This window comes from Harpegnathos saltator, unplaced genomic scaffold, assembly GCF_003227715.2.
Source record: "Harpegnathos saltator strain DR-91 unplaced genomic scaffold, Hsal_v8.6 scaffold83, whole genome shotgun sequence".
In the NCBI taxonomy this organism is placed as follows: Eukaryota; Metazoa; Arthropoda; class Insecta; order Hymenoptera; family Formicidae; genus Harpegnathos; species Harpegnathos saltator.
The window spans coordinates 299,450-322,247 of NW_020230682.1; the positions used below are offsets into that span (position 1 = coordinate 299,450).

At 44.3% G+C, this 22,798-nt stretch overlaps 4 protein-coding genes and 1 non-coding gene across 7 annotated transcripts; 2 read left to right on the plus strand and 3 right to left on the minus strand.

Moving 5' to 3' along the window:
• Positions 1 to 115: 115 nt before the first annotated feature.
• On the minus strand, positions 116 to 3,800 carry LOC105183888 (uncharacterized; the record flags this gene model as incomplete). Its single annotated transcript, XM_025307062.1, has 4 exons — positions 116 to 1,026; positions 1,442 to 1,626; positions 1,708 to 2,007; positions 3,265 to 3,800. Coding segments are annotated over 4 exons (1,527 nt in total), but the record flags the coding sequence as incomplete, so codon positions are not given.
• A 3,471-nt stretch (positions 3,801 to 7,271) lies between these two features.
• Positions 7,272 to 7,363, minus strand: TRNAI-UAU (transfer RNA isoleucine (anticodon UAU)). Its single transcript is given in 2 exon segments — positions 7,272 to 7,307; positions 7,326 to 7,363. It is a non-coding gene; the product is annotated as a tRNA-Ile (tRNA).
• Positions 7,364 to 8,108: 745 nt separating this feature from the next.
• Positions 8,109 to 15,371, plus strand: Tmf (TATA element modulatory factor). 2 transcript variants are annotated; one of them, XM_025307097.1, is made up of 11 exons: positions 8,109 to 8,559; positions 8,773 to 10,783; positions 11,250 to 11,351; positions 11,433 to 11,711; positions 11,785 to 12,123; positions 12,370 to 12,582; positions 12,664 to 12,810; positions 13,146 to 13,538; positions 13,578 to 13,851; positions 13,937 to 14,063; positions 14,482 to 15,371. In XM_025307097.1, exons 2-11 carry the CDS (start codon positions 8,784 to 8,786, stop codon positions 14,766 to 14,768), a joined length of 4,161 nt encoding a protein of 1,386 aa, XP_025162882.1. In that variant the 5' UTR covers positions 8,109 to 8,559; positions 8,773 to 8,783; the 3' UTR covers positions 14,769 to 15,371. The 2 variants fall into 2 exon arrangements, with proteins under 2 accessions (XP_025162882.1, XP_011140602.1); XM_011142300.3 differs by having other exon boundaries at positions 8,111 to 8,559; positions 13,611 to 13,851.
• Positions 15,372 to 15,941: 570 nt separating this feature from the next.
• LOC105183880 (uncharacterized) lies at positions 15,942 to 20,930 on the plus strand. The gene is made up of 8 exons (XM_011142299.3): positions 15,942 to 16,537; positions 16,659 to 17,946; positions 18,121 to 18,174; positions 18,491 to 18,906; positions 18,993 to 19,282; positions 19,658 to 20,070; positions 20,294 to 20,424; positions 20,499 to 20,930. Exons 1-8 carry the CDS (start codon positions 16,190 to 16,192, stop codon positions 20,832 to 20,834), a joined length of 3,276 nt encoding a protein of 1,091 aa, XP_011140601.1. The 5' UTR covers positions 15,942 to 16,189; the 3' UTR covers positions 20,835 to 20,930.
• Positions 20,499 to 22,339, minus strand: l(1)10Bb (BUD31-like protein). 2 transcript variants are annotated; one of them, XM_011142303.2, is made up of 5 exons: positions 22,243 to 22,339; positions 21,750 to 21,855; positions 21,540 to 21,662; positions 20,927 to 21,189; positions 20,499 to 20,733 (listed from the first exon to the last, which is right to left on the minus strand). In XM_011142303.2, exons 2-4 carry the CDS (start codon positions 21,841 to 21,843, stop codon positions 20,972 to 20,974), a joined length of 435 nt encoding a protein of 144 aa, XP_011140605.1. In that variant the 5' UTR covers positions 21,844 to 21,855; positions 22,243 to 22,339; the 3' UTR covers positions 20,499 to 20,733; positions 20,927 to 20,971. The 2 variants fall into 2 exon arrangements, with proteins under 2 accessions (XP_011140605.1, XP_011140604.1); XM_011142302.3 differs by lacking the exon at positions 22,243 to 22,339 and having other exon boundaries at positions 21,750 to 22,111.
• Between the last annotated feature and the right edge of the window lie 459 nt (positions 22,340 to 22,798).

Consider the following 22,798-nt stretch of genomic DNA (forward strand, 5'->3'; position numbering starts at 1 on the left):
GTTCAAAAACTAATTTCTTTTACCAGAATATGTTTCAATATAAACTAAAAAAACACCGGACCTCGACAGTCCATACAGTTTTCCAAATATTCAGTTTGTTACGTTTGAAATTCAACACCCTAATTTACGCGTACGTATACAGAGTGTCCGGGATTTTTTGGAGACGAGAAATTGCGAGGATTAAACTGATCAAACTAAGAAGAAAAGTCGTGTACCATTTTGCAAATAGGTACGCAAATTTTCAAGTTATCGATATTAAAAGATCCTCTAGATGTAGTAATTTTCAATCACTAATATTTATCGTGATTTTTGCAAGATGGTACTTGACTTTTCTTCTCAGTTTCATCCGATTAATCTTCACAATTTTTCGTCTCCAAAAGATCCCGGACACCCTGTATAATTTCGCACGCGATTCTCTTCTGATCTCTGGAGGAGCTGCTTCCTCGAACGGGCCGAGAGCTGTTTGAGAAAAGCAACCACCCCGACCTCGATGCAAGTAGCTGGAGCATGTTAAGAGTACTCAGGTTCTCGTTGTCCTCTGGCGAGACGAAACTTTGATGAGCCAGAGCGACGCGATCGTGAGCGCGAGCAAGACGCAGGCCGCCAAGAAGAACCCCAAATAATAACTCTGCGGGGCTCGCCAGCCGTACTTCGGCAAGACCACTCGCAGGGCTATATCGTCCCGCCACTCGAGCGTGTTGTTCCGATCCGTAGCGCTCCTCCTGGCGCGCCTGACGTGGCCAGCGGGACAATCGAGGCTGCAGTCCGCGAGCTCCAGGCACGCTGTGGCCCTCACCGTCAAGAAAATCTCGTCGGTCTCCTTCATGCCCTCGAACATGAACGCTTGGAACAGCAAGTAGCTTTCCAACGGCGACGCCGCGTATTGTTCCCGCGGGCAGATCTCGCGCACGTCCGCGTTTAGGCAGCCGTCCTTGTCGAGGATCCACAGGCTGTTGACGACGTTCTGCTGCTGCCTCACCTCCACGTAATGCACCGTCACTTGGCCCATCCTCGAGTACTTCCAACCTGGAACGCACGCGGAACGGTGAAGCGAATGGAGTTGAGTCGCCAAAGTATTATCGGATTTATTTGCGGAATTGTAATCAGCGGCCTCAAGTATTCTTTCGCGCGCGATTGGAAGTGGAAGAATCCTCGGCATGTGCCTTCTCGCGGCGAGGGATCAGGAGTCTCAAGGACTGCTCGTTTTCGAACAGGTCCAACAAATTACAGTGGAAGAAAGTATGTTCATTTCGAACTGATTGCACTGGTTCTTCAGCAACGAACAGACCTGCGATCGTTTAACATTCTGCGTCACTCAATGAACGCGTTGGTATCGTAATGTGTCCGACGTGTCAGTTCTTGCGTTCTCCACAAAGAAGTTACGCGATTTCGGTCTACCTTCAATTGACCTGATAATTTTCCGTTCTTACAACAGCCCTACCGTCGTCAGCGTTGACCAACACGCGCAGCAGAATGTCCTCGCCGAGGACGACCGTGCCGCCCGGCTGTATCCTCGTGTCAAAGATGTTGTCCGAGCCGTGGGTCTTCCTGAAGAGCCCCACATCAACGTCCAAGGCCACGTTCTTGAAGCCGCCGTCCAATACGTTCGGTACGTTCCTCGCCTTCCTGAAAGAGTCACTTGCGGAGCTTATTTTTGCCATCACCTCTCCGCCTAAAATGGACGACGACATCTCGCGCGCGCCTTACGCTTCCAAGGTCTTCACGTTGATCCGCTTCGTGCGATACGCGACTCTATCTTGAGTCTTACATCGCAGCGTCACCCTGTAGTCGTCCTTCAATCGCAGCCCGGAGATCAGGGGGAATCTTAGGTCGAGGCAGTAAGATTGCTCGCCGTCCGTGGAACAATCAACGACTCCGCAGTCCCAGAACTGATCCCTCTCCAAATTAATGCGATAAGAGTCCCCGGCTGCTATCGCATGGCAGGCTTCACCCATCACGTTGTCTACTACCGGCGGAGCCGAGCTCTTCGCTATTTTGACGGATGCTCTGCGCCAAAAAAGCGTGACACGCTGACGTGCAAAGTCACATCAAATCGCACTCGACTCGCTTTCATAACGTCTTGACGTCTTACATTATCGCCATAGTGGGCGAAAAAGTCTGATAGAGTATCAGTTTTTGTGATTACCCGGATAAAAGTATAGATGATCTCACCTACATAAAAATCCTAGGCGATCTCGACTTATCTTGATACAGATAATATAAATCTATATCATTTAAATCTACGTCTCTTAAATTAAAAAAATGCTGTTTACCAAATCATCCATGACGGGGTTTATAGACCATTTAGTCTACATTCCCGACTAGAAATTTATCTCACGGTTCTAATTGGGTTCACCTCATTTGGTCATCAGGTCGGATAAGGTATTACCTAATATCATCGGATCTTGGTAAGTCATGTAGCGCAGTGTGGATATCAGGACCTTTAGGATTAAGTTACCTTATTGAATCCTTCTTAAGTTTCTATTTCAGATACGACTTAATATCGAATTAATATCAAAAACTCAATGTCGGTATTCGGATTAATTCGACGTTGAAAGTGTATAAATATAGACCTTCAATTGTAACTTCATTATCGTTTCAATGTCGAATTAATTACTCAAGGAACGTCAATGTACATATTAGATTTATTCGAGCGAAATATTATAATGGTTAATCTCAAACAGCAAAGTAGTTTAAAACGAATCCAAAGAAATCCAATATCACGTTAATTTGGCGGCTATTTTTACTGACTGTCGATGGAGAAGGATAATTAATTATAACTTGTTATTATAAAATCTGATAATGCGAGCCACATTAGGCACAATGAATAAGAATCCCGACAAGGACCCGATCGATTAAACTGATTGTTACATTAAGGTCCTAATATGTATTCAATCATTATAACCTTACAAAGGTCTTGCTTATTCAATTGTCATCAGGACATTACAAGGTCTGACTTAATCAGGATTACCCTCCAATCACCCTATTAGATCCTTGTCAATATCAGGCGTACCTAATTTACGAAAAATTTCTTCGCCGGGTTACTCCGCGGATGTATAAAATACTGAAATGTTTGCCTCGACTGAAGATAAAAAATTCTTGTACCGTTCTGCGAACAACCATGTAGATTTTTAATTATTAATTAATTAAACATCGCGCGTAATCACATGCCAGTCTTCTCCGACCTTGAATAACTCAAAACCTCGCATGGTCCTTCGCAAGAGGACCTTTCCGTTTCTCGTTTACTCGGATGTCTCTCGTTACCTGAAGAATAACTCGTCCCCTGCGTCCTGGCAGGACATCTCTTCTATGCTGATGCGATTCGCCGGGGTCGACAGCGGTGCTCCAGCGGCGACGACAGGTGGTGTAGGGGCGGAAGGGGGAGGGGGAGGAAGAAGAGGAGACCGCGTTGTGGTTTGCCGAGAGTGTTTGCCTTGCGGAGGGCCGGGTCGACGGTGATGAGGATACTGCGGATATCTCACGTCCTGCGAGCCTTTGCGCGTGAGAGCTCGCAAGAAATCCCGCTCGGGAAGATACAACACGCTGGGGTAGTTTCTGGTCTCGTTCGTCGCCGCTACCACGTTTCGCGCTCTGTTATCGATCACTTCCGGCAGTGCGGGATCCGGCACGCTCGCCGGGGGCAGATAAGCCTCGTTGCGGAGTATCGCTACTTTGGAGACATTGTATCTGCGATGGAAATTCACCACGACCGTGTCCCGGTGCGATTCTAATCTGTCGCCCGCGACGTTCCCCGAGGACACTGCGCCGAGGAGCAAAAGGCAACGATAGATCTGCAATGATCACCGCTTTAACAAAGCATCGCCAATCAAATATCACTGATAAAGTATATACGCGAATTGAATATACGAGGTTGGTGCGAGAGATTTGCCGCTTATCTCTTAAATTCTCGAGAATTTCGAGGCTAGAAGGAAACAGGAAATCTTCGCAAAGTGTCCGAAGAAGCAAACACTCGACGTCGTCCATTTTATTCATAAAAATTATTAAGTCTTGGAGAAGTTGAGTAATTTCTATATAAAATTATTTTAAGCTCTCTCTCTCTCTCTCTTTCTCTCTCTCTCTCTCTCTCTCTCTCTCTCTCTCTTTCTCTCTCTCTCTTTCTTTTTTTCTCGAGCAAAAAAAATGTGCCTTGACGTTCAATTTGGACCCTCCCCGCTCTGCAATCGGGGATACTTGCAAGGGTGCAAATGATGGGACCGAGACGTTCGAGCTGAATGGGAAAGTATGTTCTTCCTTTTTGTGTTTCGCATTTTTTTTACTATACTTGGCAAACCTTTCGCACCGATCTAACACAGAGTTGAAGCAACTTAAGCGTTCAAGGGCAGGGCTTGGAAGACGGAGGGGAGGAGTCTTTTTGCGTGGATTTTTGCGGGGCGAAAATCAGCGAAATTCGAAATTCTCGCGGGGCGATCACCTGCATCGACCAGGTAGCGCGGCTTTTCTTCGCGTCGCTCTCGAGTCGCGGCTCGTAACACGGTCGAGACATTTCCAATTTGAATACGGGAGTGAAACTGACGAGCGGCCCGCCGGCGGCTGAACTTTTAAAGCGCTTTTAAAGCGCGCAACCTTTACGAAAACCGGACTCCGGCGACGGCGGCGGCGGCCGCCATTGTTCCGTCCGGCGAAACACCGGTGACGTCCGTTTAATAGGTATACCTCGTTTCGTGATTTGCCTGACGATCGGGTCACTTAGCATAAAACATCGCTCGTATCCTCGATTTTAACGCGCCTGCCATTAATAACGATAACGGCGGGATGTGTCGTCCTCTTCCGTTCGCCTGCTATCCCCCCTCCAGCGTCTCACCCTGCGCCTCTGTGTCCATTATATCTCGATCAATTTGGGTCAGAGCGTTTCTTTGTGACTCGCATACGATCGCGCCCGATCCATCCACTTCCACATTTCCAGTCCGGCCACGCCGATATTATGCGCGCACGCTTCTTGCCCCGCTGCTGTAACGCTTCCCCCTCTTTCCCCCCTCTCAGCCCCGCATGAAGAGATCTAACGTCGATTAACGAACACATTGTTTTTCTGTATAACAATATGCAAATACTCGACACACGCTGCGGAGCCGTATTAGCTACGTTGGAGCCGCGCTCCTTTGTGGATTCGTTTCCAGCGCGAACGCTGCAGTTTATTTTATCAGCCGCGCAGGAGCAGCCTCTCCGCACAACCCGGAAGCCAAAGCTGCCAGCGTTGCGGGGAAAAAATAGCTGAGAAATAAGGGAACTTTTCTACGGTGGTTGTTAATGATATTTACTGATACTAATAATGTATAATACATATTTTTACATCGAGAACATCTTTTTTCTTTCAGACGAGAGAAAGATACCCGGGCAGAAAAGAAAATCATGATAACAATAATGATTGATAATGACATTAAAATAACCGAATGATGAAAAAAAATTTTCCTCGTCATCGTGACATCGTTTTGATATCATCATGATTTTCCACTTGGTATAGTCTTCCGAAACGATAATTTTTCATAAAAAAATAATTATCTATTTCGTTCGAATTACATCTAAAGAATTTAGGTTTGAGTAAATTTGTTATTAATACTCAAATAAACATTTGTTGTTTTTCCCTTGTACAGGGTGTCCGGAATCTTTTGGAGACGAATAATTCTGAAGATCAATCAGATCAAACTGAGAAAAAAATCAAGTACCATTTTACAAAAATCGCAATACTCAATCAGAAAAAAATATTTGAAAAATGTTTTTAAAAATATTAACAAAACATTTAAAAAACATTTTTAAAGCATTATAAATAATTTTAAACGAGTTATTAATGTAAAATAAATATTACATAAACATAAAATAAATGTTAAATAAATATTTCTTCCTAATTATTATTTTAAATAAAGAATTAAAGTAAACATTAAATAAATATTTTTTAAAAACTGCATTTTGAATGAAGAATCAATGTAAAATATACATTAAATAAATGTTAAATAAATATTTTTTGTACAATGGATGAAAGAAACGTAAAAAAAAATATAAAATAAATATTTGAAAACGTTAAAAAAATATTGTCTATTAATTGGGTAGTTGTTATTAAGTTATTAATGATTGAAACCTTATGTAGAGGCGCTTTTAATTGATAACTTGACAATTTGTGTACTTATTTGCAAAATGGCAAAGGACTTTTTTGTTCAGAATGGCCTAATGTACAATTATATGACGGCTATTGTGTCTAGCGATAGATATGAGTATATTGAACTTTGAATCCTGAATCTTTAACCTGTTGCCGCAAATAAGTACGCAAATTTTCAAGTTAACAATTAAAAGAAGATTAATAATAAAAAAGAAGAAAAATTATTACATCTTTTAGATGTAATAATTTTTAATCATAATTTCAATAACTCAATAACTGTTGCGACTTTTGCAAAATGGCACTTAATTTTTCTTCTCAGTTTGATCTTCACAATTTTTCGTTTCCAAAAGATCCCGGACACCCTGTATATTTTTCTCTAGATCTAGCACACCGCGAAAAAATATTAAATCAAATATTAATATCGGTTATTATATGTCTCAATAAATAGATAAATAAATGTATATATCTCTTGAACGTTCTCTCACTTAGTATTTCATAAATATTTCCGTAATATTGTTGACTAATATATAGCCGTTCTAGATGTTGTCGGAATACTTTGAAAACGTTAAAGAGCAAAAGTTGTTTGGAATAATCGACAGGAGTTATCGACATTTAAAGAAAATAATGTTACACGCTATTGCAATGACGTTTTCGTTAATTAGGATATACACGCGTATAAAATATTTATCGTATAATATTTACTATTAATATTTATTTATTATTAATAAATAATATTTATAAAATATATATTATATAATTATAATTATATAATTATAATAATATATAATTATATATATAAAATATTTATTATAAAGTATGCACATTACATTAAAAAAATAATTTTATCCTTCCGTTATTGGCTTCAATAATCTCGCCTCACAATTCGTGGTCGATTTTATTCGCCCATCTTTCGGATTTTCGTAGATGCAAAATTCTCTTTCGTACGCTATTTTTCATTTTTCAGTGCATTTCAAAGGATCAAGTTAAGTACGTAATACATGAGCGTACCTTTCCCATCGTGGTACATTGTGAGAATCGTCCTCGCGGATTTTACGATATCGATTTGGCGATTAATTAACCGGCGGACGGCGTTAAAGCGCGAGAAATCAGCAGTCGGGACCGAGCCGGGTAGCGAATCGCGCAGCAGTTCGGGCAAAAAAAATGCTCCAGGTGAGGCTCGAACTCACAACCCCGGCATAGCTCACAGAAACTGTCGTATAAGTACCGTGCGCTAACCAATTGCGCCACTGGAGCTGTTGGGAATAAGGCCAGAACCAGGGCCCTTCAGGTACGGCCGCGATAACGGTCGAGAATCGTCCTCATAAACGATTGATCATAGCACGGCAAATCGAGCGGAATCACGCAGAATTCTAGCTGAAGGCGGAAACGACCGCCAGGTCGTCGCGCGAGCGAACGCTCGCGCGTATCTGACACGCCGCGCTGGCTGACTTGATTATTCATCCTGCCAAGTCATTTCGCCGACTGAGCGATCCTCGCTCGGTCGGTTCTCACTGATCGTCGCGAAAAAATCAGCGATTACAGCGGAATCCTCCGCGCGATTCATCGTCAACACGAGGCGGCCCGTCTCGAGGCTCTTTCAGCTGCGCTTCCTCGCGTTTCGCCGTTCGAGTGTAGAAGGTGCAGCTGAAAGCAACATGGAGCTGCCAGCACTGAAATTCTATAGTATACGTGACACAAACTATGTATTTTCAGTACTGGCAGTGAATTTCGGAACGCAGCCGAAGGCGAGCGTGAATTTCGTTTCCTCCCACGTGGACGTGGAGGAAAGAGCACAAATTCTCTGGCTTCGAAGAACTTGAAGAAATGTTGATTTTTCAGGAGTTTCATGGTGGAGGAAAAGATTCATAGTCGATTTTCGGTTCAACGTCTGCACTCCGGATACAGAAGGAGTGAACTTTTGGAGGACGCGTGTGATTGGCAGATATGAAAGTATACGCCAATCGTAGGCTCGCTTTTAGCGGACGCGTGTCTCTCCTGAACGTAGTCAAGGACGAGCGCAAGCACGGATCTGTTTTCTTTCTTTTCAGCGGAACTCTAAGTGTGGAATTTCGTTCCTCTTCCTTCCTACGTCGCAAAAGGTGCAGTCTATTTCGGTTGAAGAGGAGCGGCGACGACGAGGAGGAGTGCGGAGCGGAGGTTGGCAGCACTGCCACACATCACACACACACACCATACACGGGATCTGTTACGAACATGTCGGCTGCTAAGTGCATTTTAGCAATTAACACGCAGGTCGAACGCAATCAGTGAGAGAAACTAATTAGCGAGCCAGCACGACTTGCCGCCCGGACGGAGGATATCCTCAGGGAATATCGCGTACGTCGCTGACGACTAAGGAGATCTTCCTCTGGCCGAGCAATGCCACGTAACAGTGCGATGGTCGTGATGCGCCGAGCGATGTTTTCGACAGTCCGCAGATAATCGCGAAGGTATGACTAATGTGATCCCCGCAGCGTTAATTTTTCACCCGGGAGTTCACGTGATGCTCGACGCGTGCCAGTTGATCGGCGCTTCCCCGGCCGAATTTCAGCTCGTACGCTACACTTGTGTAATGTTTACAGTACAACAGCTGATTCGTAGCGGAGACATGTAGCTGCGTGTGGAACGACACGGGAGTCAACATTGCTTCCGTCTTATTTCAGGCGCAGGAGACATGAGTTGGTTTGATGCCACGGGGTTTGCCAATTTGGCAAAATCCGCTCTGAAAGAAGCTCAAAAGACTATAGACAAGGCGTTAGATATCAAGGATGAGGAGCCAAAGGTGATTCAAACGCTTACGGATGACAGCTCAGACTTCTTCGCCAGTTGGGGGCTGAAGAATGAAGAGCGGGCCAATGAACAGGAGAAAATCCCAACGAAACAGCAAAGCTCGAGCAGTATCTGGGGCAGCTTCACAGGCTCTTTTTTTGAGGCCCCCAAGGTCGCAGAAGGTAACACGGGTAGGAAGATTGTCAAACATTCCAAGTCGCTGCAAGGTGCTGCCAGTCAAGACGAACTGCAGTCTGGGATAGTGTCCTCAGTTTCTGTTCCTGAGAAACTGCTCGAGGAGGGGACTAAGCCCGTGATAAAAAGTAGCAAGTCTGTACATACAGGGGATGAACAAGAGTCTAGCATAGTCAGTGAGTCTGTAAATACTAACCATAGTTTACCTAAAGAAATCGACGACAAGGTCACACAGGAATGTGTATCGTCTTGTGTATCGTCAGAACAGTCGTCTACAGAAAACCTTGTTCCTACCAATGCTGAAAAAAATACAAGAGTCAGTCTTATGGATTTGGAAGTAGTGTTCCGTGCGCAAGAGACAGACAGTACTGACGGCGACGATAGTGATTCCACGAGCAGCACCGACAGAGAACAGGATGATGAGCAAGATGAAATGGCCAACCAAACACCAAGCCCTACCAATGTGTTCCAAGTACCTACTGTCTCTTCGGAAAGCGACAAAAAGAGTCTGGAAAGCGTGGAGATACTCGGCTCGCAATCCAACACCGATTGCACCACCACACCCGAATCGGACCCCAACTCCGTCAGCAACTCGATAAGCCCGTCCGTCGTCGGCATCAAGGTGAACTCCGAGTCGGTTGAGATATTACCAGACAGCCTGGTTACGTCGCCCAGCTCCGTAGAGGTTTTGGGAGACTGGAAGAGCGACAGCAGCCCTTACTTGTCTCCGATAGATCCCAAGAATGCGGAGATATCGCCCGTCCTGGACGATGGGGAGGAGTGTGCCACTCCGTGCGGGGAGTGCATCAATATGTTGGAGCTGCCGAGCAAGGATCAGCTCGCGGAGCTCTCCTCGTCGGACATCTCTCCGTACGAATCTCCCATGGAGGAAGTCAAGACGCTCAGCACCAACTCATACTCGTGCAGCGTCGACAGCACGCCGTCGCCGAACGCGTTCTCCGGCTTAGACACGAAGGGCTCGTCGCGCGTGGACATCTCGAAGACTTCGCCCGAGAGCGTCGAGGTCATACCGGACGTGGACGAGTTGGACGAGGTGAGTCTGGCCGAGGATTCCTACACCTCCGCTTCCGAGGGCACGGTCATGACGATACTCGAGCCGTTTCAACAGAACAAGATGGAGCTGGTGGACGTGAGCATGAAGTTGCCCACGAAGATGCACGACTCGTGCCCGGACGACAGGCACATGTCAACCAAGCTCTGCACGGAGGGCAAGCTGAACTTGAGTCTCGACTCCTTGAAAGAGAAGCACAACCTGCACTTGACGCTCGAGCCAATTACCACGCAGCCGATTCGTAAGTTGGACCACCTGGAGGGAGTGAACGAGAAGGCGGACGTGCCTACCTTTTCCCAGCTGATGAGCACAACCATAGAGCCGCCGGACCCGGATAGTTATCCCCAGGTCGAGGACCTCAGCGCGGAGGACACGAAGCTAGTCGAGAGTACTACGACCGACCAATACTTGATATCCACCGACTCCAGCGGGGAAGGGACCTTAATAGAAAGCAGCTCAGAGGATAACGTCACGTTGGTGTGCACGAACGTCTCCAAAGTCCTGGAAACGCCGTTGACCGCCAGCTCTTATGTGAAGACCATGTTGGCCGACGCGATGGTCGAGAAGGGTGAAATCATCGACATGGAGTCGCATTGCGCGGAAGTGCCCCGGGAAAGCTCGCCTATATCCTCCGAGAGGTATGTCACGTTTTCGTCCTTTAAATATAATGTTGGAAATTCCTGAATGGGAAAGCAATTTAATTTTGGTACCAATTCTTTGTACCCTTAATACTTTTTTTTTATAAATTTTATACTTCTATATAATTTAGAAGATAAAAATTATTTAGAAGATTATTTAGAAGCATTATTTAGAAGCATTATTTAGAAGATAAAAAATATATTTTTGTAAAATTTATGTATATAAAATTTATTCCTTAAATTCAATGATGTTAAGTTCAATATCCCTCTTCATAAAAGAAGCGTTAAATTAAATAAAACAGTGAATTTTTAAAGGATTAACAAGTCTTTCGTAAAGAGCAATTTTCTTTGATTAAATTAGGTGTACATTATATTCATTATTTCTTCTCTGCGTTAAGCAAACATTAAACCTGAAGAGTCAACGCATTCTTCCTAAAATGAAATTTTTGCTTGTCGCTCTTCACAGTCGCTCCGACCTGGTCAAGATCGGCTCGGATCAGGCTAGTGGACATACGAGCGGGGACGAGTTAGAAACCACGACGTCGAGCGACATCGAGATTATATCCAGGTACAGATATGATCATACCATGTTTCTCTCTTTGGCGCAGAGGGTTGTTGGTACACCAGCAATTGATACTTTCTTCGGCAGTCCGAACGGAGACTCGAGCTCGACGCAATCGCGCCAGAGTCCGGCCAAGTTGCAGTTGACCAAGGGCGGCGACCTGCTAACGAAAACCTTGAAGACCAGAGGTCACTCTCGGGAGTTGAGCGAAATCAGCATCGGATCGGACGAGGCGAATCTGGAAATCGAAAAGCTGCTGAAACGCGTGCAAGAGATGACCGAGATTCTGGAGGCGAGGGAGTCGAAGCTGATCGACGTGAGCAGAATGAATATGGAGTTGCACGAGCAAAATGCAAATTTAATGAAGTAAGTCTTAGTCCGTTTTGCCCCACAGACGACAGAACACCGTGGTTAACGCTGAGAAATCTTTCCTCTACAGGCAACTTGAGAACTTTGAGAAGCACGCGGAGCAGAATCAAAGTATAAATCAAATCACGGACGAGTACACGCAACGTCTGTCGGCGTTGGAGAGGAAATTCCAGCAGGCGATAAGGGAACGGGATCAATTGAGGAAGAATCTGGACCAGTTGAAGTTGGAAGCGGCGTCCCGTCTATCGTCGCAGGAGATGTCTAACATCAACGCCGAGAAGGATGAGATAATAAAGGAACTCCGCGAGGAAGGCGAGAAACTGAGCAAACAGCAACTTCAACACAGCAACATTATAAAGAAGCTGCGGCTGAAGGAAAAGGAGGCTGACGCCACGATAAAGAGCCAAAAGTACTTTAGTTGCACTCTCATATTGTCGTTTAATTGCACCTTGAAGACAAATCGCACTCGAAGACTAAAGTGAATGTCTCCATCTCTGTGACGATTATATTCGTCTTCTTTAACAAGTTGGCTTGAAAACAGAAAATCGTATTGATTCTAAACATGTTTACAAGATGTATATTATTAATTTATTAATTTCTTCTCACAACGAAGCTAATATTAAGGCCTCAGCATTAATTGACGTTTTCTTTCCAGGGAGCAGATAGAGGAGCAAAATACAGAACTAGAAAGACTGAAACGATCGTTGTACGCCAAGGAGGAAGTGGAACGCACTCAGATAGAAGCCGTTCACACGCTGACGGCGAAGACGAAGAAGCAGGAGAAGGAAATTCTGACTCTACAAGAGAAGCTGGACAACGCGTTGCACAAGATGGACGCTTATAAAAAAAGCCTGGACGCCGCGAAAGTGTTAGTAGTATAGAGGCAATGATTAAGCCCAAAGCGAAGCGTGTCTTAAGATATGTACGATTAAATTTCCGCATATAACAGAGACTTGTCGGAGACGAAGAAAAAATTGCTAGTCACAGAGGAGGAATTGAAGGAAGCTGTTGATAACGCGGGGGAGTCGTGCCAGCTTTTTGCACAGGTGGAGGACTTAAAAGTGAAATATCGACAGGCTGAGGAGTCTCACGTCAAGCGAGTATCGCACATTGAATATCGCAAATTGGGTTGGGAAGTGATTGGGTTGCACCTGTAACACCGTTATCGCTATACGAGTTGCTTCTTTTGATAACAATTTGATTGCATTCTTGAAAAGCGATGATTGTAATGGGAACTATAACGAATTGCTATTTCCTGAGTAACGAAAACAATAACCAGCTATTTCTTAACATAAATAACATTGGTGATATGCGAGATATTTTTTCAACGAGTAACTTGATGGCGGGTTGCCTTGGAAGAGCAACTATCCCAACCTTGTCAAAAAATTATAATCAGCTTAGACTAATGGTATTAACTGTTTCACGCTGCAGAAAGGAAGAATTCCTCAAGCACGAAAACAGCGAGTTACTCAAGCGACTCGAAGCCGCGGAAGCTAGGAGCGAAGAGCTGTCTGAATCCGTCTCGATGGCGACGAAGCCGCTGCTGAGACAACTGGAGCAGTTGCAGGCTAACTTGCTGCACAAATCCAACAGCTTCATGAAGCAAGAGAAGCTTCTGTCCGACAAAAATATCGAGTTGCAGTCGAAGATCGAGAACCTGCTCGAGATGGACCGCCTTTTGAGGGAAGAGAACGTCAACTTGAAGTCCAAGGAGTCGCACTTGGAATCGAAGCTCAACATAAAGGAGAAGGAGCGGCTGAGGCTGCAGGAATCTCACGACAAGCTGACCGAGCAGGTCGAGAAGTTGTTGGAGCAAAATAAACAGTAGGTACCTCGAGAACTACACAAACATAGCGCCAATAGACCGTCAAACATCGTCTTACGTTTAAATCGCAGACACCAGGACACCATACACACCCTCGAGCAGACACATTCTAGCCAGGTGCAGGAACTGAAGAGGGAAATAAACGCGTTGGAGAACAAGTTAGCCGTGGAGAAGGCGGCGACCGACGCGGAACGAAGGAAGAACAATGCGATACTGGAGCAACAACAGAGCACCGACGAGGAGTTGCGGTTCAGTCCTACCCTCAGCATAGGGCAAGAATCTGTCAGTAGTATAAATAGCGTCTGGCCAGCTGTATGTATACACAAATTGTCACATCGTCGCTCGATCCGTATGTACACTAAAACACAAAGTTTTCGTTCTTCTTTCTTCTCTCCAGTTTAGCGACTCGGTGTTCGACAACAGCTCCGGGAGGTTCCCTCCGATGACGTACGAAGGCATCAGAGCAGGTTCTAGCAGCACGTCGATCTTCGAGAATTTACAAGCGCAGCTGAAACAAAGGGACGGTAAGTCTACACGTGTTAGCCAATTCGTCATTACCGCTTTAAGGTGAATGTCCCAATTTGTGGCAATCTGTTTTAACACGAATCTGTCCTATAAATGTGTGTTTCTTTCCTTGTAAGTTTTATATAACTCGGATTGAAAGTTGAAAGCCATAGTAAATGCTGGAATAACATAGCCGCGAACACAGTTTGAGCAGCCGACATCTTGAAAATGGATAATCAATATCAAATGTCTATTTGTATCTGTGCATTTTATTCCTTCTCAAAGCTAAACTATCGCGTCGCTAAATGGCACTCCGGTCCAATAAAATATAAATTGAAATCTACCTGGTTGCTAATTAGTAAATTCACCTCAATCAAGTTGTAAGTCCTACAGATTAATCAATGTCATTAACCGACGAATTGTCCTTTGCTGCTGCAGGCGAAGTGCAGCAACTTCAGTGGGAGCTGTCGCGACGAAACGTGGAGAGGGACGCGTTGAACTCGGAATTGGCGACGTTAACTCTCGAGGTCGAAGACTTAAGCAACAAAGTTCAGGAAGCACAGGCGCTCAACGAAAGCCTTAGCGAGACTCAAACGAGATATGACGCGCTCCTGCAGATGTACGGCGAGAAAGTGGAAGAGAATCAGGAATTGCGGCTGGATCTCGAGGACATCAAGGAGATGTATAAGACGCAGATCGACCAGCTTCTCAAAAGACAAAATTAATTTCGTTAGGAACTATTCATCTCCCCGCAGTCCATAGATCTTATCAAATTTCAATTGCACATACACACACACACACACACACACTAGTGTGGCGCGCGCGTGCGCACTTCAGCACTCTCTGCCATAATCTTTTCGTCGATCTCTAGCGACAGGTTCTTCGGTGCATAGAAGGGTTTTATAGCGAACGATTTTAATAATATATTCTGGCATATGATATGTATTTGTAATATCCAACGCGAGTATACGCGGGGAAAATTTGTGATAAAGGACCTAGGCTTTGATAAGATCCCACAGACATGAGGTCATTCATTATTAAATTATATAAGAATATATTTGTTAAGAGTCGGTGGAGAGTGGTCTTTAAGGTGTCAGAAATTGTGCACATGGTGTATGCTCACATTCAACGTTCTCCTACACATGCATACACACACACACACTTGTGTATAATTTTTATCTCATATATTTCGATTGTAATTTAATGTCAGGGACGCTCACATGTGATATTCGTGAATTGTATTATAATGTTTAAGTATAACACGCGGTATGTATATAACGCAGTATAATATAATGTACTTTATCTTATAAATATAGTGATACAAATATTACGTGATTTTTCCTGCAATCGCAACGAGAGAGAAGAACAGCGGAAGAAACGCGTTGGAGATATGAGGCACCCGGCGAGAGATCAAGAAGAAATGTAGAACGGATCTTTTGCAAATTCTAAACGCACAGAGTTGTGTCTCGTGTTCTCATTTCATCGCATGTCGCCTAGTTGTGGCGAAAAAATATGGTACGTGATAATTGTCTGTTTCATACCGCGTGATATCACGCGCGCCTTGGTTATATTTAGAACAGTTCGAAGCGGCGAGATGCACCGCCCGTGGAGATCCGCGACAGTGCGTGCATTTCAAATGTTATGATCTTTCGGAAAAATTCCTCGTCGCGGTCACCATTCACCACCATCGCTCTCTAAATTTCTCCCTCGTGTCGCCGGTCTCTCCGTCGAATTTACGAGCTTCTGATTGTTCCCAGCTCAATCCCCGACGTCTGTAAGTATCAAAACTGACATATCTTCCTTGATGTTGATTTCGCTGCTTTTGGAATACGTACGGGCTCGGGAAAACTGCCTTTTCGTCACGAATTATATTGTATGACGTGCTGTGACACCGAAATATAGTATCTAATAATATCGAGGAGAATAATGAGATACGAATAACGGAAAGAATAATAAAATTCATCCGCGAAACATTTCGAGCTGTATTTTGCAGATTACATACTTTGCTGTATTTATTTCGGACCGCAGAATAGAAATATGTTGTCATTGAAGAATAATTTACTTTGATTCGATGCAGTTATTCCCGATATTTAAATGTCTCGATTTCGTAGGTTAGAATGTAAGGAGCGTGACACGTACTAAGGAAATGATCATTTATTTAGGACACATTTGTTTCTCCAAGGTGCATTTGGATATCATATACCTTACTGTGCAAGTATTCAACATGGGAGATCAAGCTTTGATAAAAGGCAAGCGCCTAAGAGCTGTTAAAACACAAAAGAAAAGGACAATTGTGCCGGATGTAAGATTACATACCCAAAATGTATTGATTCCTGTCGTGGAACCTGGACCTGTGAAGCAGAGCTTTAACATCTGTTTAACGGAAAACAGACCTCTGATCTTGAGGGCACAGAAATACAAAAATAGTCCTGCGTTACTGTTTTCAGAAACACCGTCGCATACACTGTACAGTCGTTTGGAGAGCTTGTTTGAGGTCAATTGGAATATCTTTTTGAAATTTTTGTTTTTCCTTTTCTTATTAATTTCTAAATGATCTTGGAAAACGTCAAAGATTACGTTCCAAATAATCCTATATTTGGCGGTTGGGACTATAGGTGAAGAGAGTGAAACAACAGAGACTCAAGAATCAAAGCACAAAGTACACCATTTCTGGAAAGACAGATTCATCAAGCATCAAGAAAGCCAATGTCCTGCAGAATCCAAATCCAACGAGACAGTTTTACAAGAAGAAAAATGCTGCATTATCCTTTCTCGACTCCACGCTTGGGCAGTTGGAGCCATTAGCATCAGACGAGGGACTGCACAAAGCAAGCTCAAGGTCCATACAGTTGTCAAGAAAATGCAATATGTCTCAGTTGAAAGGTGGTCATGCAGAAGACGAGGACAAATTAGCAGTTGTGCCCAAAATAGAAACACCAATCAGTATTGTCATGATGAAACCACAAATTGTGTCAATGCCGAGTGATACATTCTACGACATTACAGATACCGTTTCCACAGTATCGACGTCGTCAGGGTCAAGCTTCAAAGTGGGAAGTAAGAGAATGTTTACAAACATTGGAAACAGGAAGGAGAGGCCAGTGTCCACAGTAGCATCACATCATCTGCACCCCACCAATAGTGAATACGAGATCAACGTGTTGCATTATGAAAACGACATCTTATCATCAGAGAACAAGTCTCCACAATTTGCAACGTCCCTCTTAAACTCTGCTGATACAAACTGGCGCCCTGTTGAGGACACCAGTTCAGCCAGAATGCAGGATAACGCTGAGAGTCTGAATGATGAGCAAGGTGTGTCGAGCAGCTACCGAAAACAAGAAGCGGACAGGGACATTCGCGATGCCAAATGCTCATGGGAAGCTTTGGATAGGTGGATGCCGTCTCCTTCGTGGCGAAGAGATAACTTACGTGGGTTGCGATACCTTGACATGTATCATGGGAAGCCTTATGATTGCTGCATCAAGTATTCCTGGCAAGTGATCGGGACAAGCACACAGACGTCGTACAGCTTGTTACAGAATCTCGTGAGCGACAGCAACGCGGAGGACCGCGAGGATTCTCCCTACGGAATGTGCAGCGTAAAGTACTCCTGGCAAATCATAGGAACCAGCACGCAAGCAACCTTGCACGATTGCAACGATCCAGATTACTGGAAGGGCATGTTGCTGGCGCCCAATAAGATGTACAAGAGCAGCTCTCAAGTTGATAAAGAGAGAGATGACAAGCCGCGAGATCACGCGAGATGTCCAGGGAGGAAACTGAAGAGATGCTTGATACTGAACAATCAGCAGACTCAGACCTTCGCCGAGAAGAATATTCAAGCCGACGTTAACGACTACTACTATGCGAAATATTCCTGGCACAATTTGATTAAACAGTGTCTGTAGTCGCTGCGGGGAACTCGCGAAATGTTAATATGAAACTAATTTCTAGAACCCGCCTATTCAGGAGCGCCTTCCCTCAGCGGGATTTTTTCCCAACTGATTTAAAATTGGGAAAAACGAAAAGTACTCGTTTTCTCTCTCTCTTTCTTTAAGTTGACTTTCTCTGAAGTTAAACGAATACTTTTGAGCCCCTCTGGAGAAAGAGTTTCGGAAATTTTAAAAAGTTTCTCTTCGAATCTGAAGCCAAAACATACGTTTGCCGCAAGGACATTTCGAAAGATAGACCTGTGCTTTCCCCCAAAAAATCCCCAATAGGAGGGAGGGCTTAATAATATTTTTTAACTCTTAAGGATCGATTTGGGAGGGGGGAGGGAGCAGATACCATTTGTTTTCGTAGACTTTAAATCAGTCTAAAAGAATCCCCTAAGAAGACGCACCTAAACACTCGGTACACGTAAACGTGTGTGTCATCGACATCACGACTGTTTACGCTAATCAGAATTGCCGCAACATTTCAGATATGGAACGGATTTTGGAAGCGCTGACCAACCAGAAGTTATCCGGCAAACTGGAAGTGGAGCAAGCCGCCGAGCATGCGGAATTGTTAGACAAGTATCGGATAGAACCGTTGACGCCGAACGTCTCCAACAAAACCTGCTTGATACGCAACAACAGTCATGAGAAGACAAAGGAAGAGCTGCTGACGAGATTGACGCACACGCTGAAGCAACTGCACGAATATGAGAGGGTCGACGAGCGAGATCTCGACAAGAACCGGAACACTGCGGACACCCTGCCTTGCCCTGATGCGGATGATGTCCCGTCGCAGAATCTCGTCGGAGATCTCTTGCCGCGGAACGTGCAGGAGAACATCAGTGGCATCATAGAGTCCGCACAGGAGTACATAGCGAAGTTGAATTGCCAACTGAAGGGTCTCGACGAGGCCGACCAACAGGTAAGTCGCGCACACGACTCAAGTTCCCGCTTACTCTCGCACTTGGCCAGCATGTTAACCTGAAGATTTCGCGCATTTCTTGTCAGATAGAAAACGGCATGGCGAGAACGTTGAAGGATATAGACGAGACGTTTCAGTCTTTGTTAAATGACGTCTACCGGGAGATCAACAGGAGACGCGAGCAACTGATATTGGAGGCGGAGATTCACATGCACGAGAACTTAATACCGCTGAAAGCTTGCAGGAAAGAGGTGGAGACTCAGGTAGGAAAGGCGCACAACATCATCTCGATGAGCGAGAACATGCTGCGGCACCCGGAGCAATACAGCGTCAATGGATTCGGCAAGATAGTCGCTGCGAGCAACGACATAGGCAGGTGAGAGCTCGTTTAGTCGAGTAGCTCGTTCCTGGAACAATAATGATATGTTAGTGCGGAAGAGAGGGAGCCTTCAGTTACCCGCTGACAGAATAAAACAGGAGTGAAAGATGATGGCGTGAAGAGAAGTCAATATCGGAGACTATATTGATGATGAAAATAAAAGCGCTTTTCGTGAAAAATAATTTTTCCCTTCTTGCATAAAATATGAAGAGACTTCCTGACCAACCTGATAGTCACCAAAATCGACCGACGTCCAACACCACTCTTAGATCCACCGATCACGCCCATTTCCCAAAAGTCCGCTGATGGTAGTCCCGATATCATCATGTCTCCCACGGTTGACATCACTAACGTTATTTTTTTACACGTCAGGATACCGGCGGTACCGTACTCCGAGGAGCTACCGAATATATGTTTCAATCGACCGCTGAACCTGTACAAGGAAGAGATCATCGAGCACATCTCAAAGTTCGGCTGCATATCGCGAACGGTGCCGGTTCAGATAATCAGCATCGAGGAGAGACCAGCGGGCTTCTTCATGAAGTGGCACGTGACCGACCCGGAGTACACCATCGAGGAGCAGACGTTCATCGTGGAGAAGGCAAATGGCGAGGTCCTCGAGCCGGCGTCTAGCGCCTTCGAGACTGTGTATCGGGGCTCCGAGACTTCCTGCTTCATCAGGAACATGCCTCTCAACCAGCCGGTCACGCTCAGGGTCCGGCTACAGTCGGACAACAACGCCAAGAGCATGCATCACGTCACACGGACCTCCATACCGCCGTACGGTGAGTAGCAAGAATCGAATACGTACAAGCTGTGTACGAAAAATACGTTTTCTTCAAGGTATTTACAAGTTACAGAATACACTTCGAACTTGGCACAATGCTAGGTTCAATCGAAGGAGAGTTCGATTGCGAATTGCTTACAATTTACAAGATCGTTTCGCATTGTTTGATGCTGTCGTTCGCAGAGTTAATAGTAATAAAACGTTGCTTCGAACAATCGCAGGCTGGGAACTCGACAACAAGGATTACGTCATCACCAATAACGGCATGATAGCGGCCAAGCTCACAGACACCATAAGCACACTGTTCTCGCGCGGCCCTCAGTTCGATGCGAATCACGTAATTGAATTTAAGGTAATTACGCGACATGAGATGACGTAACCGACTGCATTTTCGCCGGCGCACGTATGGTTCAACGTATGGTAAAGTTTTTAGAAGCTTCGCAAGAGGCGAATGATGACGAGGGCATCGCGCTAGTCCATGAGCCACGGGGCAGCAATGACACCTTGAAGAGACGATCTTCTCTTATGATAACGCCTCGGGGTAAGATCTTCATGGATGGTGACGAGAAGCTGATGCGTTTGCCGAGGATGCGCTTCGGTACAGACATTACGATCTCTGCTTTGCGAAAGAATGCTCATGTGTTGCGGATGAATATCGAGTCTGAAAATAAATGCGTCACATATGACTGGCGTGTGCGGACCCCGCTGTACTTTGCCGCCCGATTCACAGAGTACAAAAAGTGGAACTTGATGATCAAGTGAAGGCGATGAGACACGTATCAACAAGACTTATTTTTATTATGGACTATGTGAGATATCGATGTAAGATTGCAGCAATAAAAAAGATCAAGTGCCTTATGCAAGGTCATCCGGTTCTTCAGAATCCTCTGCTCTAGCATTCAACCTGAACACCCTCTGCAACCACAATGTATACACTCCACGATACGACCTTCCTCCAGTTTGCCTTTTGGCACCCTGCAGATGCAATTTGTGCCGAAATTTGTGTCTCTTGTTTGGATGCATCTCAGGCAACACAAATTTTCATAGCCAACCTTCTTCCACTTGGCTATCAGGTTTTTGTCCGCTATGTTCTCGTTCAAGCAGTAGTCGTACAATTCTGAAGTGAAGACACAGAGAAGATGGGTTAGAAAGAGGTGCAAGAGGTTAATTGTGATTGTCCAGTAATTGAGGCAGCAATCACACACTTTTCAAATATATAGAAATTTTTTAAGAACGACTACAGTTTGATTAGTAATATTCTCCATTTTTATCTCATACAATAAGTTTTCGCTGCAATGATATTATTTTCCAAAAGTCCATATAAAGTAGATATTTCCAACGATTTTTCACTCTCTTTTCCTTACTCCTCAGCATTTAAAGTGTCCGAATTTGGAACCGGGAAATCCGGTCACTATATTTTTATATTGTCGATCAGAAATAGATGGACGACGATCGGGTTCAACTTACCGCGACTGATCGCTTTCCTTCTGTAAAACAAATCGTAAATGTAACGAGATTTCTGATGATGTATCTTGAATATTGGCCACAAGGACTCTTGTTTCCTTTTACCCTCGTGAGGTTCTGTCTCAGCTGTAACCAAGTGAACGACATTTCTTCAGGTATTCTTACCAAGTCTCTTTGAATATCAATATGAGGCGGTTAACCTCGCAAACTTACCTTCGCGCATCTTCTGTTCCAATTCTTCCAGAGTAGGTTCAATCAGTTCCCAACCATCGGGAGGTGGTTTCTTGCTTCGTCGTACTTTCGGCATGACTTATCTGCACTACAAACACCAGCACGCACAGTTTCAGCACATCAATGAACTTCTAATCACAATCAACCTCTATCGCGCTTGCTTTCTTGGCTGCGTTTTTGGAAACGTCACTCGGATCTCTCTTTTTTATCTCATTTTTATGTCTCTCTCACACCAACGCAGCAGATGTACCCGAGTGACATTTTCGAACGCAGCCCTTCAAGTTAGTTCAAACGGGAAGAAAATGGATGGGTTCACGACACTCAACGGTTGAGCAACTGTTGAATAATTCGTCAACGTTATTGGTCTAAATGTAAGGATCTAACAAATAACAATAATAACAATAATAACAATAATAATAATAACAATAACAATAACAATAATAATAATAACAATAATAATATAAATTGTTCAAACTGGCAAATCTGCATATATAGATTTATAATTGTTGATTTTCCGTTCCATAAACTTTTTTATATTTAAAACAAAAATTCGGCCCATAGAGGGTTAATACATCACTGATGTCATTTCTCCAATAACTGGTCGAAAATTGCGCATGGGGTCTCGCTTTCAAGTGAAGTGCCAATATTGCAGGAAAATATTCGAGGGTGGCGCCATCTTATGTAACTTGAAGAGTACTGTCGAATGCAAGACTGAAGCTTACAAAAATCATCTGGTTCACAATTCTATGGAAGTCGGTAAAGGATGGTTCGAGTCTCGATTAAAATCTTTAAGTTCACAAAATAAATTTAACAAAGATAAATAAAAATAATATAAATTGTTAAATAGACATTTAACACCAGTAGGTAAAGTTTATTGCAAAATCATTCAAATTATTCGATTGTAATCGACGATGTCGATGCAACCGATGAAACAACTTCGTGTCCCTCGTCGGAAAATGCCTTTATTTTCGAAAGAGATTATTCCAAAAAGCGAGAGAGAGAGAGAGAGAGAGAGAGATTATTTTCAAACA

What these genes read in the sequence shown, in the direction of transcription:
- Tmf (XM_025307097.1), top strand. Translation starts at nt 8,784, where the DNA reads ATGAGTTGGTTTGATGCCACGGGGTTTGCCAATTTGGCAAAATCCGCT. An exon ending in AGCCTGGACGCCGCGAAAGT is followed by an intron (nt 12,583 to 12,663) that starts GTTAGTAGTATA and finishes CGCATATAACAG; the next exon opens with AGACTTGTCGGAGACGAAGA. An exon ending in GCAGCTGAAACAAAGGGACG is followed by an intron (nt 14,064 to 14,481) that starts GTAAGTCTACAC and finishes TTGCTGCTGCAG; the next exon opens with GCGAAGTGCAGCAACTTCAG.
- LOC105183880 (XM_011142299.3), top strand. Translation starts at nt 16,190, where the DNA reads ATGATCATTTATTTAGGACACATTTGTTTCTCCAAGGTGCATTTGGAT. An exon ending in GCACAATTTGATTAAACAGT is followed by an intron (nt 17,947 to 18,120) that starts GTCTGTAGTCGC and finishes CTTTCTCTGAAG; the next exon opens with TTAAACGAATACTTTTGAGC. An exon ending in GCGAGCAACGACATAGGCAG is followed by an intron (nt 19,283 to 19,657) that starts GTGAGAGCTCGT and finishes TTTACACGTCAG; the next exon opens with GATACCGGCGGTACCGTACT.